Source organism: Cheilinus undulatus, linkage group 11 (assembly GCF_018320785.1).
Source record: "Cheilinus undulatus linkage group 11, ASM1832078v1, whole genome shotgun sequence".
NCBI classification, from domain to species: Eukaryota; Metazoa; Chordata; class Actinopteri; order Labriformes; family Labridae; genus Cheilinus; species Cheilinus undulatus.
The window spans coordinates 41,968,094-41,983,453 of record NC_054875.1 but is presented as its reverse complement, the minus strand read 5'-3'; the positions used below and the strand labels follow the sequence as shown (position 1 = coordinate 41,983,453).

Genomic DNA, 15,360 nt, shown 5'->3' with positions numbered 1-15,360 from the left:
AATTGCAATGTACTTCTATGGTTATCGCGGTAAAATCAGAGAAGGAGAATTTTACAGTGTTTTTCTCAGCTCAAAAATTCCAATATTAAGCTGCATTTAAAAACCTGAAGTTTTTAGAGTATTGCTTTAAAATAACTTACCCTCCCCTTTTTTTTTTTAAAAAAAAAAAGGAAAAGTACTCCTCAAAATGCAACAATGGCATCTGCAGGCGTTTATGTAACCCTTTCAAGTACTACTTCATGCAAAAGTAACTACTGCCTTTTCTATGCAATTGCACAGCCTAACAATACAATTGCATTTGGATTAATACTGCAGTACTTATCTAAACCTGCACTCAGAAAAGGATTTTCTGCAACTTTAAGACATGAAATTCTGCATGATCATAGCAAATTTTTCATCTTAGGAAGAGAAGTACACATTTTTAAACCTTTCTACTGAGAAACAAAAGTTTGAATTGGAGTAAGTAATACTCCAAGTGGAGTATTTGTTATTTCCTCCAGGACCAGTTTTAATTCTGTTAACTAAAACTGTCAAGAGATTTTCCCTTCTAAGGACTTGCCTATCTGTTTGATGCATGACCATTAAGATATCCCAGAGAAGGCAGAACCACTATAGTGGGAAACCTTAATAAAAATCAACAATTACATGAAAAATATATGAAGACAGCTTTTGTTTAAATGTAAACAAAATGTAAATGTTTGGCTGTATTATGTTGAAGTACCGGTATTACATGCCAAAAAAACCCCCCACCATTTCAACTGCAGGAAACAAATGATTTAACATGCCACAATATTTATTTGTTTTTCTTTGGCCACACAAAAACTTGAGCTTCAGCTTCACAGTTTGATAGAACACCAAATCAAGATATTAAGAAACTTAATAGTTTGCTGCCACTGGCATGAAATCCTTAAAATGCTTCAAGTCCATCAAAGATTCGATCTGAACTCAACCTCACACCAGCCATGCAAATGTCTAGATGACAATACTACACTAATAACTACAATTCACTTCAAATAATTAAACACAACACTGCAAACAAACAAGATGTAGTATTATCTCAACCGTTGCTACATGCTGTTTTAACAGCCAGTGGTTGGTTTAGAGTCTCAGAGAGACTGCTGTCAGGCATAAGGTGACTTCAGTGAACAATCCAAGTCGGAAACATCAAATTAAATTCAAGTGAAAACTTTGGCACAAATAACCGCCATGAAGAAAGTTAGCACAATCAGTATGCAGTTTCCTTCAGCAAACAATAAAATGCAAACAATAAACCCTTGAAAGAACTCAAGTCACAGTAACACTTCTTCAGTAAGGGGGAGTGCATAAAGTGAGGCATTCAGCTGACCAGGGCTTCAATTTCTTCAAGATTAGTGGTGTCAAGCTTTGTGATTCTTCTGTCTGCAAGGAAAGACAGAACAATAAGAACATTTAAGGATCATAGTATTTTTTAACTGTAAAACAAACAGGAACTTACTAAAGTGCATCTCAATTTGGTTGATGATATCCATGCTGTGTTTGCTGTCAACCATGTTGACAGCAAATCCTCGTCTGCCGAAGCGCCCTGTGCGCCCAATCCTGTGCAGGTAAGTCTCATTGTCCGCATTTCCACCCAGGTCAACTGGGAGATCAAAGTTGACCACAAGAGACACTTGTTCCACGTCAATACCTAAGATCAACAGAACCACACAGTAGTTAGAAATATCTGTCAATCCTTAACGTCACCATTAATGTTTTATTTCTAAGAACTCATCTCTTCTCCCTCACCTCTGGAGCACACGTTTGTGGTCACCAGCACCTTCTCCTTTCCGTTCCTGAAGCGCTCAATGACGGCCGCTCTCTGCTCCACAGTCATCTCCCCACTCAGCAGCGCCACCTGATGGCCCTCTTCAATCAGGCTGGAAGCCAGCCAAGCAGCCATCTTGCGAGTCTAAAGAAAATGATCATGCAAATTTAATCAGCCTTTTTAGCTCTTGTCTAGGAATATTTTTAGAGAATCAAAAAAAATCTTAAATCTTATATCAGTTTTAAGCAAAAGTTGAGTGACCGATTCTCTCTGCTGTGGCTTCTGGAATGTCCATTTGTACCTTGCTTAAGCTTATGTAGAATACAGCACTGACACAATTCATTAAGTACTGTAAAATCCAAGGCATAAAAGACGTACTTTTGTTGTCTATATTTTCATCTATAAAGTGGGTTATGTCCTGTATACCCGTGTGACCAGTATACAAGTATAAATGCTGACATATGGGCGGTTGTTACCCAGAGTGCAGCAGATACCGTCACCCCCTGCATGCAACCTGTGATTAAAAATTCACATTAATTTACTGCAAGAAGCTACTTCACTCTTAAAAGAGCGACACAATAAACTACTACAGACCAAGCTGGCAGAGCCATTTTTAACAGCTTTTCTCCCTTATTAGATTACCATGCTGTATTTAAAAGGAAACAGTAGTGAACTGTTAGGTAAATAATCCTTGTCAAATGCTTGTTTGAATGAAAAAGCTCCTCAATAAAAGAGAAGTGCACAGAGGTCAGCAGCATGGCTAGTGGGCTGTGGGTCAATTCTTCACAACTATCAATGGTATCACAGGCTTAGAGCTCAACTACTGCACTAGTAGCTGGCAGGATTACCAATTTCACAAAGGAATAACAGATGGTACTAAATATAAAGCTACATAGCCGCACACATTTATTGCATTTTTGTGGACTTTACTTAACACAATAAAAATGGGCTTTTAAAATATCTACACTCTCTAAGGTAAACTGTTTTCTACAAACCTTCTGTGAGCATTAAGGCTCATTTATGCTCTAGATTTGAAATATGTAAGCGTTACATTACCACTGCCATTGACTGTGAGGGCAGTGGTAATGCCCTGTTGGTGAGCAACAGTTCAACCCTGGGTAGCAAAAAAACAACAAACAACAGTTATTCGAAAAAGGGAAGAACTTAATCGAGTTTTCTACGGAAAACTCCTCTCACCCCTTCACCATTCCTTCCAGTTACTGCCATCAGGCAGACGGTACAAAGTTCCCATGGCCAGGAAGAATATCTATAATAAATATCTTCATTCCGTTTGCAATAACCACCCTGATCAATATGAAATGAGTTTGTTTTATCAGTTCACAGAATACTTGTCTTTTTATCAGCTGTTGCTTTTAATATCTCCCCAATTATGACTGTGCTTTGGGTTTTAAATGTGATTTTAAATCTGTGCTCTTATATGTTGTTTGAGCTTTGTCAAAGAAGAATTTCTGTCACTTTTCAGACAGACAATAAAGTCTGTCTTGTTTTTCTATCTCTACTTCAGCATAACAGGTGAATGTAAGTATGAGGGCAACAATGTTTGAAATGTTTAAAATGCACATATCGTCCTTCATACATGCACAGAGCATAAATGAGCCTTTAGTCTGCCACTGAATATGATGCCAGAAGAAAGCAAAGGTTGATTAAACATAACATGGTAGTCAGCACAGCAGCCACAGTTCCAGAGCAGAACTCCATATTGCATCCTTACACCGTGTTCCAAATGATTATGCAAATTGGATTTTAGTGTAATGAACATTCAGTTTTTTTATTTCAGTGAAACTCAAGGATGGTTTTGTAACTCAGGGCTTTTTGGATCACTGATACCTGTGATAATTAGTTTGCCAGGTGAGCCCAATTAAAGGAAAACTACTTAAGAAGGATGTTCCACATTATTAAGCAGGCCAAAGGTTTCAAGCAACAGGGGAAAGAAAAAGGATCTCTCTGCTGCTGAAAAGCCTCATATAGTAAAATGCCTTGGACAAGGAATGAAAGCATTAGATATTTCATGAAAACTTGAGCGTGATCACTGTACTGTGAAGAAATTTGTGGCCGATTCAGAGCACAGATGGGTTCATGCAGATAAAGGCGTAATGAGGAAGGTTTCTGACAGAAAATTTAATTGGATTAAGAGAGCAGCTGCTAAAATGCCACTACAAAGCAGAAAACAGATAGGCTATTTGAAGCTGCTGGTGCCTCTGGAGTCCCATGAACCTCAAGGTGTAGGAACCTCCAGAGGCTTGCAGTCGTGCATAAACCTACTATTCAGCTACCCCTAACAAATGCTCACAAGCAGAAACGGTTGCAGTGGGCCGAGAAATACATGAATAGTTTTCAAACTGTCTTGTTTACTGATGAGTGCCGTGCAACCCTGGATGGTCCAGATAGATGGAGTAGTGGATGGTTGGTGGATGGCCACCATGTCCCAACAAGGCTGCGACGTCAGCAAGGAGGTGGTGGAGTCATGTTTTGGGCCGGCATCATGGAGAGCTGTGGTGAGAGGTGTGAAAATGACCTCGAAAAATTATAGAGTTTCTGACTGACCTCTTTCATTCATGGTACAAAAAGAAGAACTGTGTCTTTCATAGCAAAATTATCTTCATGCATGACAATGCTGCAAAGAATAGCTCTGTGTCATTGGCTACTATGGACATAAAAGGAGAGAAACTCATGGTGTGTCCCCCATTCTCCCCTAACCTCAACCCTATTGAGAACTTTTGGAGCATCCTCAAGCTAAAGATCTATGAGGGTGGGAGGCAGTTCACATCAAAACTGCAGCTCTGGGAGGATATTCTGACATCTAGCAAAGAAATTCAAACAGAAACTCTCCAAAAACTCACAAGTTCAATGGATGCAAGAACGGTGATATCAAAGAAGGGCTCCTATGTTAACATGTAACTTTGCCTGTTAGGATGTTTTTGACTGAAATAGCTTTTGATTTCAGTAAATATGTCATTTTAATGCTGCAAATTCAACAAATGACCATTTTCAGTTTTTTACAACCTATAAAATGTTGTTTTACATAGTAATTTGGAATGGTAAATTTTGAGGTTTTTTATTTTTGGGAAAAAAAGTTGTCATTGGGCAGTTTGTTCACCAGAATTTGAATAATGCTCTAACGGTTGATGACTTGTAAAATTATACTGACTGTCATTTGCATCAACTATTTAGGAAATCTGAGAGAAATATCATTTGCATAACAATTTGGAACGTGGTGTAGTTGCAAAGCTTGAAACTTGTTTGCTAGGCAATAATGTAAAAATGCAAATGGTCATTAAAGATCTTATTGCCATCCTACTCATGGTTAAGAGTAACAGTACTCCCTTTGCATTATGCTTGTTTCAAGAAAATATACAGGTGTTCAAATTATGTTTCAAGCATTGTACACAAAAAAGAATGTCTTCTTATGTCGAAGGCCAGAAAGTTAAGCACTAAAAAGAATCAAAAGGGGGAAAAAAATCCTCATTTTTAATCACAATTCATTATTTATCAATTTAGTTTAAACAGCTGACTCACATGGCAGAAGATCATGGCCTGTGCGATGGTGAGGCTGCCATACAGATTACACAGTGCTGTGAACTTGTCCTCCTTCTCCCTACAGACCACATAAAACTGCTTGATGGTGTCCAGCGTCTCCTCCTCGCGCTTCAGCCGGATAATATTTGGCTCAGGAACCACATGCTCTGCGAACTTCCACACAGAATCCTCGAAGGTGGCAGAGAAAAGGAGCATCTGACAGCTCTTTGTCAGCTGTCTGCATTCATACAAAGAAAATAGAAAAATAATTTGGTAGGGGACAATAGAACTGTCTTTCCTTGTCATCACCTCCAAGTTTCTCTGACAGGAACATACCTGTGAATACGAATGCTCTGGTCTCTGTGACCCTGTGTGGCGATCATCACATCGGCCTCATCCAGAACAAACATGGTGATTTTCTTTGGGTCAATGATCTTGTATTTGGTGCACCAGTCGAGGACTGTGCCTGGTGTTCCAATGACAATCTGCTCCTGCAACTTGACGCCTCGCTCCACTGAACACAAAGCAGAAATGCATGCAGGAACACATCATAAATGACCGTCTGATGGCTTCTTCTGGTTGTTTCATCAATAATCACAACAATACAATCAAATAATAGCCCCATACTGACCTCTGTTGCCCCGAATGGCATATGCCAGCTTCACATCAGGACAAAATTTACCCATCAATTCAAGAACTTGACCGATCTGCAGAGCAAGCTCGTAGGTAGGCGAGATGCAAAGGCACTGAAAGGACATAACATGTTTTAATGGTGGGATTTATCTGCATTGTATGCATATAAAACATCTAAAACTGAATGTGGACACTGACAAGTTCTGCATATTTCCTTTAAAGTTACCTGAGTCCACTTATTGTCTGGGTTCACATGGCTGAGCATGGCCAGGGAAAAGGCAGCAGTTTTGCCTGTGCCAGACTGCGACTGGGCGATCAGATTCTGAGGTCTGTAACACAATGGAAAAAAATCAAACACAAACTTTTTTCCCCCAAAGAAGACATCCAAACACAGACTGTGCCTATCCATCTATCCTAGAGGTTTCATAGTAGGTATGACTATGGGTGGAACTTCAGGTGTTACAGCAAAAATAGGAAAAAATATCTTTCCCCCAGTAGGCACCTGTAAATATATTTGAAGTTTTAAAGTTGCAAAACCTGTTGTGTCATTCAAAGTTGTACCAATAACCAGACAAGGTTAAATGTGTGGCTTTAGCTGTGTTTTAAGCTGTCTTACAGCATCAGAGATATTTCTAATATTAAAATCCCTGATTTACTGAACCGAAGAGGTGACTCATGGATATAAGTAGGCACTGCTTCTTGAAATAATGAGAACTCCCCAGACTAAGGTGAGATGATACTTTTAAAGTGCTCATGATCATATTGAGGTTGAGCTTAATTAAGTTTGTTTAGTAAAAGACCACAGTAAGCTGTTTAAACTGTCTGTGCTTTTTGTGCAGACTGTACTTTAGTATGATACACTGCTGTCCACCCACTAACAGCAAATGACCTCAAAAGAAAATATAGGCATGATTATGTGAGATGCCATGGCTTTAACTGGGCTCTATATTTTCTTTAAAATATACAAGGCTGTGCCCCACCTCCTTTAAATAAATGTGACTGACCTTATCACTGTCTAAATAGTGACAGAGTGCTAATAAATTTTGCTAAATATATTTGTGTATCTTATCTGAGAGCATTTCCTTATATTGTCCTCTCATCCGTCAATAATAGGATGCAGAGGAACAATCACATTATTCTGTTTCTGGTGTGATAATGACTTTCCCACATTTTTATCTCTAAATCACTCCAGGATTAACATCTAGTTACCACGGAAAACACTGGGGTTCTTTACCGGAAGTCACACCCAGAATTTACACATGGTATTATAGGGGCTACAGCAACTTACATTCTGGATTTTACAGTAAAGGTTTTGAGTACAGCTTAAAAAGAGCTAACCATGTGTTTTGTTTTCTATGAAATTTATTTCTAAAAAATCCACTTCTCCATCATCCACTGAATAGGATGTCAAGGAAACTTCATTTTGCACTGTTTTCCATAGATGATACATGGGTGTGAAGCCCAGGTATTTTCACAAATACAGTAGCTGATCTCATAAAAAAATCTGAATAGAAATGTCATTCCTTGTGTGCACCAGAGAGGAGAGAAAAGGAGGATTGAATTTCTGCCAATATCTGATAGATTGATAATTACAAATTCCTTTAAGCTGATACCAACATTGATACCAGAATATAAATGTAGTTCAGACCTAAAACTTCAGTCCTTAAAACCATATTTACAGTTAAAAGATGAACAATGGAACAAACTTCAGTCATTAAAACACCCTTAAAAGGTTAAAGAATGAGGATGGACAAAAGAAAAAGATTTCAGCTTAGGTCTGAACAATTAGTCAAAATTTCATTGGACTCTCTTCAGCTGTCCCATGAAATTAAAAGTAAAAGTCTAAAAAAAATCTTTAAAAAAAGAGAAGACAAAGAAAAACAAATATTTATTGGAACTGCAATATGGCCACCTGCAATTTTCAAAACCAAGGAGGTGCACTCTCTTTTAAGGTTTTAAATGTGTGTAAAAGACACTTTTCAAGTTACGTTTGAATTTCAATGTTCTGCAGCAGAGATGTCCTGACGTACATTTTATATTAAATGCAGAGAAGATGTAAGATTTGATTATCTCTGCGCAGAAATAGCAAAAAATAAAAAATAAAATAAAAATGCTTTTGATGTTGAAAAAATTAAAACTTTTTAATACCAACAATCAAAATTCCATAATTTTTCAAAATTGTTAATAGGTCTGTTGGGCATGCCTAAAAGACCTTAAACTTATTTATATATGATATTTAAGCAACAACATTGGTTTTTAATATCAGCATAAAGTTTTATTTCGACTGAAACATTCTTGGAGAAAGTCTGCAGGTACATCCTTCCAGTTAATGCTGAGATTTTCAATTTATAATGCTTTGAAAAAGTGAAAATAGGTAAATTCTCACATCTGAGTAAATTAAAAAGAACATAAGCCATGTGCTATACCATAAGGCGGCTCAAAGCCTGGATCTTGAGACACGTGGCTCTTTTTAGCCTTTCTTGGTTGGAAATATAATCCCTCAAGAAAAACTTAAAAGGGAAATTTTGACCTCAGAAATGATCCATGGTGAGTCACATCAATCAATATGTTTTCAACACTTTTACAGCAGACTTCAAATGTCAGATTCAATTGTCAACCTTTATTTTTGTCTATATATTTCAATTAGATGTTTGCAAGAGAGAACACGCAAGTTTGTTACACTACAATAATTTGAAATGGATATTTGTATAGGTTGAGATTAGGGCTGAACGATTTGAGAAAATCTAATTGCGATTTTTTTTCCCCAATATTGCGATTGTGATTTAATATGCAATTATTTTTAGGTTCCTCATCTTATGTATTATTGAACAAACATAAGCAATACATCATTCTGTATTATAACCAATAACATTTTAGATAGATTAAAGTAGGGATGAAGAAATATCTAATTGGGATTTTGGCTCATAAAGCAAATTTGACATCGATTGCTATACTGAAGGGATAATAATTTTTCTATGCTATCCTCATTTTTATTAAGAAAATCATATGCACGATCAGGAAAAGTTGGATTTTAGTAAACTATTTCGAAAAAAAGACCCTTGTTTGTATGCACAATGTGTAGAGCATAAAATCTCTGCTGCAAAAAATGGTATCAAATTGGCATTTTAACACATTTCAGGATTAAAAAAAAAATTCACTCTCTGCAATTGAAAATTGCGACAGCTCATATTGCGATTTAATCTCATTTGCAATTAATTGCCCATCCCGAGTTGGGATCTCAACTAGCAGCTGTTGTGTAGGAACCAATTTTAAATTCACTTTTTTTTTTTTCAAAATATAACTGTATTGCCCATCATATCTGGATTTTTGTCAACTCTGTCAGACAAACTAATTTTTTTTTTTTATTATTTTCTCTAATTTCTTTCATATCATTCAATCATCAGAGGTGTATCATCTGAATTTCATGAGTTTATAACTTTGTCTTTAATTTTTTACCATATCAATCTTTTTACATCAATTACTAGTACATATTAGACACTGGACTAGTTGGTATTTAAACAAAAAAGCAGAATAAAATGAATATAGAAAAAGACATTTTTTTTGTTAAAATGACAAAAACCATATCTGACAGGTTGGCAAATATCTGACTGAGTTGATGAACATCCACTGAGTTGACAATGGGGATAAAAAAATAATGGCTTGAACTACCTTTAACCCAAATGATGATTTTTAAATGACTATAAATTTTAAAAAAAATATGAAAATGAAGGTGAAACCAAGCTCTCTGTGTGCTCTGATCTTTCTGTTTTTATTTATTAATCACTGGTTTCTTTTACATTGTCGGCATTCCTACTCATATATATATATATATATATATATATATATATATATATATATATATATATATATATATACATGCCTAGGTTTGGACCGTTGCTCTTGCAAAGGTATCTTTCCAACAATTCAGCTCTTTGGTTGGCCAGGATTGAGTATCACTAGCTCAAGGTTTTATATAATGAACCCTCATAATAAGTAAAACTATTGTTTGAGAAAATAATATTTATCAGAGTCAAAGTTAATGATGTCAGTGTGCTAATTTTGTCAAATAAATAGTCTTAAATTCAAATATATTAATCTTTAATTACTTAACGACAGGAAGGGCAAATCCTAGTATCATATTAATATAATATAAAATAAACACTCTTAGCTTTCACCATAACAATAAATTACATGTGCATGGGCACATTGGTTATCACCTGTTTCAATGAATAAAAGGAGATTAAAAAAACTCACGGCTGGGCCATCATCATGGGCAAGGCGTTCTCCTGGATTCTGGATGGTCTGTTGAAACCCATGTTATAAACACCCTGCAGAAGCTCGGGTTTCCTGTGGATTATCAGAGAAAAAAAGTTGAGTGTGTTGGGGAGAATCTTTGCACCCGTTTGAAGGTAAAAATCACAGTTATACTCACAGCCTGAGCTCCTCAAAGGTCTTCACGGAGTAAAGAGGAGAGGTAGGATCCCTCTGCAGGACCTCCACCTGGTTTCTATTGCGGACAAGAGACCTGCGAATCAGTTTGTTCAACAGGGACTGCTCAGCCAGGTCCACTTTGTCCACATCTCCTTTCAGCCCTCCATTTTCTGTTCTCTTCGGTACAATGTTGCCTGGAAAAATCACCAGTCACCGTTATATCCCCTCAGAGGTGGGTGGTATAATTGTGAGATAAATACATACCACTTTAAATTAAGTTACCATTTATGTCCCCTCTCATATTTTGGGAAGTCCGCACTCTATCCACCTTTTTCGAGAAGTCCAACTGGACAGAAAAAAACAAATTTCATCGCATCATCAGCTTAAAAACTCTTGTGTAAGTTAGCAACATAGCACAGCAGTTATGTAGCATATCAAGCTAACTGCTGCTATCGAAAGATTAACAGGTGAATTTGATGTAACGGTCAATTCTAGAGCCCTTAGTCAGCTTTAAACATACCTGCACTTGTGGTGTTGCCGCCTCTTGAAAGTCGACAGCCACTGCCCACGAGTCACCAGACATTTTCAAACTTTTTGCTGTGTGTTTATTTCGAGAACAAACGACACTTTTATCAAAAAGTTTGATGTCAGCGTGAGAGGGATGTGCGTGAATGCGCAGCGACGACGTGCAGCCGTTACCCCTGACCTGACCTGGGCCACACCACGGATGCTGCTTTCATGAGAATCAGAAATATTTCGGTTGGGGGACTACGCAACCAAAGTCAACCCAATCTTTGCGGTAAGTCCCCGAAATTTTGAAGTTTTTGGAGTATCTTTTATGCCTAAATTCGAAAATTATAACACAGAATATTTAGAGGTAAACTCTGAGACGGAATCTGATCTATATTTTATTTTAACGTTTGGACTGACTGTTTTATTCAACGAGATATGTTGTAAATATATTATCTTTCAATAATTTCCACTTAGCGTACATTAAATACTATCTATAGTGATTTTAATTGACGTTGCAAATAAAATAGTTTTTCTTTTTTCATGTTTGAGCAAAACAGTAACGCTTCATCTGACCGATATTGCTAATTACGAAGTACCTGAAGGTAGCATCGTGCTTCCACCCTGTTTACAGATGAACCTGCTGACACGCCTATGACACATGTTAAGTTGTTTAATCAGTTAGAGAAAGTCGACTAAACTTTCTTCCTAAAGAAAAATCCATCACCATTTTTTGCATCTTTTACCAGGTATGGTGGATACGTATGTGGATTCTCCTACGACCATAACGGACCGCCATGAGGGGGTAAGTACGCGTAAAATCGCACATATTTTCAATAAAACGATTTAAAACATGACAAATCGTTAAGGGACACCGATATTGGAGGCGACCCTTTCAGAGGAGAGAACATACATTGAGTTAACTTGGGAGAAACCCTTAAAAACAATCGCTTCATTTCTGATATTAAATAATCTACAGTAATTAAACTTAGCCTACATTCTTAGCTCAACCACGTGAAATACAATGAAAAGTATTTTTTGCATGTGAACAACTTAGCATGTTGAGTTGAATGGACCATGTCTAATATTAATGACTGCATTAAAGTATTTGGCCCCACCTGTTAATTTTTTAATTCAGGTGTTTCAATAAGATCACATCACAGGTTTGTAAAATTAAACACATGGCCATGCAGTCTCCATTTGCAAACACTTGTGATGCATAATGGGCCCTTCTGAAAACATCAGTGACTTCAAGTATGGTGCTGTGATGCATGCCACCTTTGCAATAAGACATTCCTTGATAGGTAGTCCCTTCTGGATATTTCACGGTCAACTGTAAGTGATATTATAAGAAAGCGGAAGTGTTTAGGAACAACAGCAACTCTGCCACAAAGCAGAGGACCACGAAAAAAGCTGGATCTTTGTCAAATTCCATAGCTGAAGAGTTCTGAACTTCCACTGGCATTAATGTAAGCACAAAAACTGTGTGGCTGCAGCATCATGGAATGGGCTTCTATGGCTGAGCAGCTGCATGCAAGCCTCACATTTCTAAGTCCAATGCCAAGCTTCGGATGGGGTGGCGTAAAGCACACTCACCCAGGACTGTGGGGCAGTGGAAACTTGTGGGTTTGGCAGATGCCAGGAGAATGCTACCTGACTGACCGCACTTTGCCATCTGTGAAGTTTTGTGGAGGAGGTATGATGTTATGGTGCTGTTTTTACTGTGACAAGACTAAGCCCTTTAGCTCCACTGAAGGATGACCTAATGCTTTAGCATACCACGACATTCTGAACAATGCTATGCTTCCAACTTTGTTGCAACAGCTTGGGAAAGGCCCTGTTCTATTCCAACATGACTGGGCCCCAGTCCACAAAGCAAGGGCTATAAAAACATGGTTTGATGGCTTCAGTGTGGAAGAACTTGTCTGGCCTGCACAGGGCCCTGACCTTAACTCCATCAAGCACCATTGGGACAAACAAAGAAGAGAGGAGGCTGTAATAGCTTTAAAAGGAGGCCAACTCCATATTGAAGTACATGTATTTCAATACAATATCATTACAGCCCTTGTAGGTGTAGACAGCCAAATACTTTTAGTGGATATTTTAAATGAAAAGTGAGAAACCAATCCTTGACTTTTTTACTCAATGAAGACACATAGGTTCATTATATCATAATAAAAAAAGAGAAACTTTAATAAATACAACAGAGAGACAGCAACACCAGGAAAAATCTCTACAACTCAGTAATATAACTTGAAAGAAGTATTTTGTGCCATTACTTTGGGTCAAGTATTATTATCTCATTTTATTTCTAATGAAATAATCAACCCATAATTTTCTAGATAGCATCTCTCATTGCAGCATGAAGTTATAATTAGTTACATGACTTGCTCTCATCCTTCCTGGCAATTTGACACTCTCTAAACTCTCTAAACTCTAAACATTTTAGGCTAGTCTAGTCCATAGAAAGTCCTCAGATTTTAGTCTTTACTTTTAGTCCAAGCATTTATTTTCTTGCCTAAATTTGGTACCAAATCATGGTAGTGCGTTCTATGCACTGCCAAACCTGGGGTCCCTGCTTTCTACAGCTGAGAGGCAGAATAGATACAGATGCATTGTTTTTTGACAGATTTACCCACAGTGGAGTGGCCGACGAACACTACATTACATTTTAGTCTAGTTTTAAACATCTTGACGAAAAATAAACTTAGTTTTTGTCAGTTTTAGTCATCACAGATCTATTTTTGTTAGTTTTAGTGTAGTTTTTATCATGAAAAATAAGGCTGTCGACGAACATTTTTAGTCATAGTTTTAGTCGACAAAACTAACACTGCTGATGATCTTGGCTAGATGCAATACAATACACTATATTGTCCCCTTAGGTAAATTTGTCTTGAACTGCAAAAGTTGCACAGATGAAGCTGGCAGATAATTACATGGAGGTAAAGATTTAGAACAGTAGCAACAATGACCTCATGAACAGAGTTGCAACCACATGACCCACACATATTGTACATATCCATACTGCACAAGACCCTCATAGAGATAGTTACCAGGTCCAATAGAAGTGCTTTACATCCTGTTTTTTCTCACTTGATATGATATTCTCACATGACATTTTGCCGGCCGAATAATTGGTCCTGGTGGGCCAGACCTAGCCCATGAGTCGCCACATGGGGATGGCTGATTTTAGAGCTTTACAGATGCAGGAATATATAAATTTTTAAGCCTGATCAGTCTACAGAAGGGAGCCCTTAACCCCTTTCTAAAGGGCAGCAGCTCATACTCTGTTTATTAAACATGGGATGGGTGAGTGACACTCTTATTGGCATGCTTAAGTAGCCCTAAGAACACGTATACAAAGAAAGTCTGACAGCAACAAATCAGTCTGCCAAGCATGAGCTGACAAAAAATAATCGATGTACTGCATAACAATGAGCAAGCCAACCTCACAGACTGAGTGCCGCAGAGGTCTTTATGGGGAGCAGAAGAGAGATGGGGTCCCTCTGCAGGACCTCCACCTGGTTTCTGTTGCAGACAGAAGATGTGCATGTAAGTTTATTTAGTTCACTCTAGGGATGCACCACTACAGACACCAGTATACCAAAATACTCATACACATAAAAATTACAGATACCACCCAATATCGCTTTACAACATGATGTTAGCCCATCATTATTTGATAGCAGGCAATTGAAGCAATGGGCCTCACTCACCAATATCTTTCTGGGATTTTTATGAAGTTTGTTCTAAAGAAAGTTTCTCAGAGAAACCAACCAAACAATGCACATGCATGTGTCTGCTAATTAGCATAGAGAAATGTCCCTTTTTCCATATAAGGGCACGAGACTCCAGGGAAGTGTGCAAAACACAGAAGAGAAGAAGCAAAACATCGGCAAGATTCAAATTAAACTGTAAAAACAAGGCGCAGTCATTTAAGGCGCAGTCAGTTCTGATTTAGAATTTCATCTCTAATGTTCACAGATGATGTGGTTCTGCTGGCTTTCTCGGCTGGGGACCTCCAGCAGGCACTGGGACAGTTTGTGGCTGAGTATGAAGCAACTGGTATTAGAATAAGCACCTTAAATGATGTCATTTTTAATCTAGCATATTTAAGTGCTCCCGAGTACAAAATTAAACATTTTATCCTGTCATATCAGCACTCAAATGTTCCTCAGAGTGTTTTTAGATTTTCTTAGCTAAGATTTTTTTACAGATAAGAAAACTTTGGGAATATCAGAATCTTCTTAAAAAACTGTGTTAGAGGGTTTTAAGAATATGTGTTGTGAATAATTTGAAAATGAGGCCCAGTGTCTGCAATCTAGTGACATTTTCACATAAATGAGATCAAGAGGAAGGATGGTGATCATATGATGAAAGTAAAACAAACGTCAAAATATTTTTGGACAAATGTTATGGTTTTATTAAGAATTCATATTAGTATTCAGTATTGGTGAGCAGTAAAT

General features: G+C 37.5%; 1 protein-coding gene across 1 annotated transcript; it reads right to left on the bottom strand.

The window, feature by feature from the left end:
• Positions 1 to 775: 775 nt before the first annotated feature.
• On the bottom strand, positions 776 to 11,096 carry ddx19a (DEAD-box helicase 19a). Its single transcript, XM_041798315.1, has 11 exons — positions 10,905 to 11,096; positions 10,667 to 10,730; positions 10,386 to 10,578; positions 10,208 to 10,300; positions 6,180 to 6,282; positions 5,952 to 6,066; positions 5,657 to 5,834; positions 5,321 to 5,558; positions 1,765 to 1,927; positions 1,475 to 1,666; positions 776 to 1,398 (listed from the first exon to the last, which is right to left on the bottom strand). Exons 1-11 carry the CDS (start codon positions 10,965 to 10,967, stop codon positions 1,337 to 1,339), a joined length of 1,464 nt encoding a protein of 487 aa, XP_041654249.1. The 5' UTR covers positions 10,968 to 11,096; the 3' UTR covers positions 776 to 1,336.
• Positions 11,097 to 15,360: the final 4,264 nt, after the last annotated feature.

Coding starts and splice junctions, on each gene's coding strand:
- ddx19a (XM_041798315.1), bottom strand. CDS start 10,967: ATGTCTGGTGACTCGTGGGCAGTGGCTGTCGACTTTCAAGAGGCGGCA. Junction 6,283..10,207: donor CCCATGATGATGGCCCAGCC/GTGAGTTTTTTT, acceptor ATTGTGTTACAG/ACCTCAGAATCTGATCGCCC. Junction 6,067..6,179: donor CAGACAATAAGTGGACTCAG/GTAACTTTAAAG, acceptor ATGTCCTTTCAG/TGCCTTTGCATCTCGCCTAC.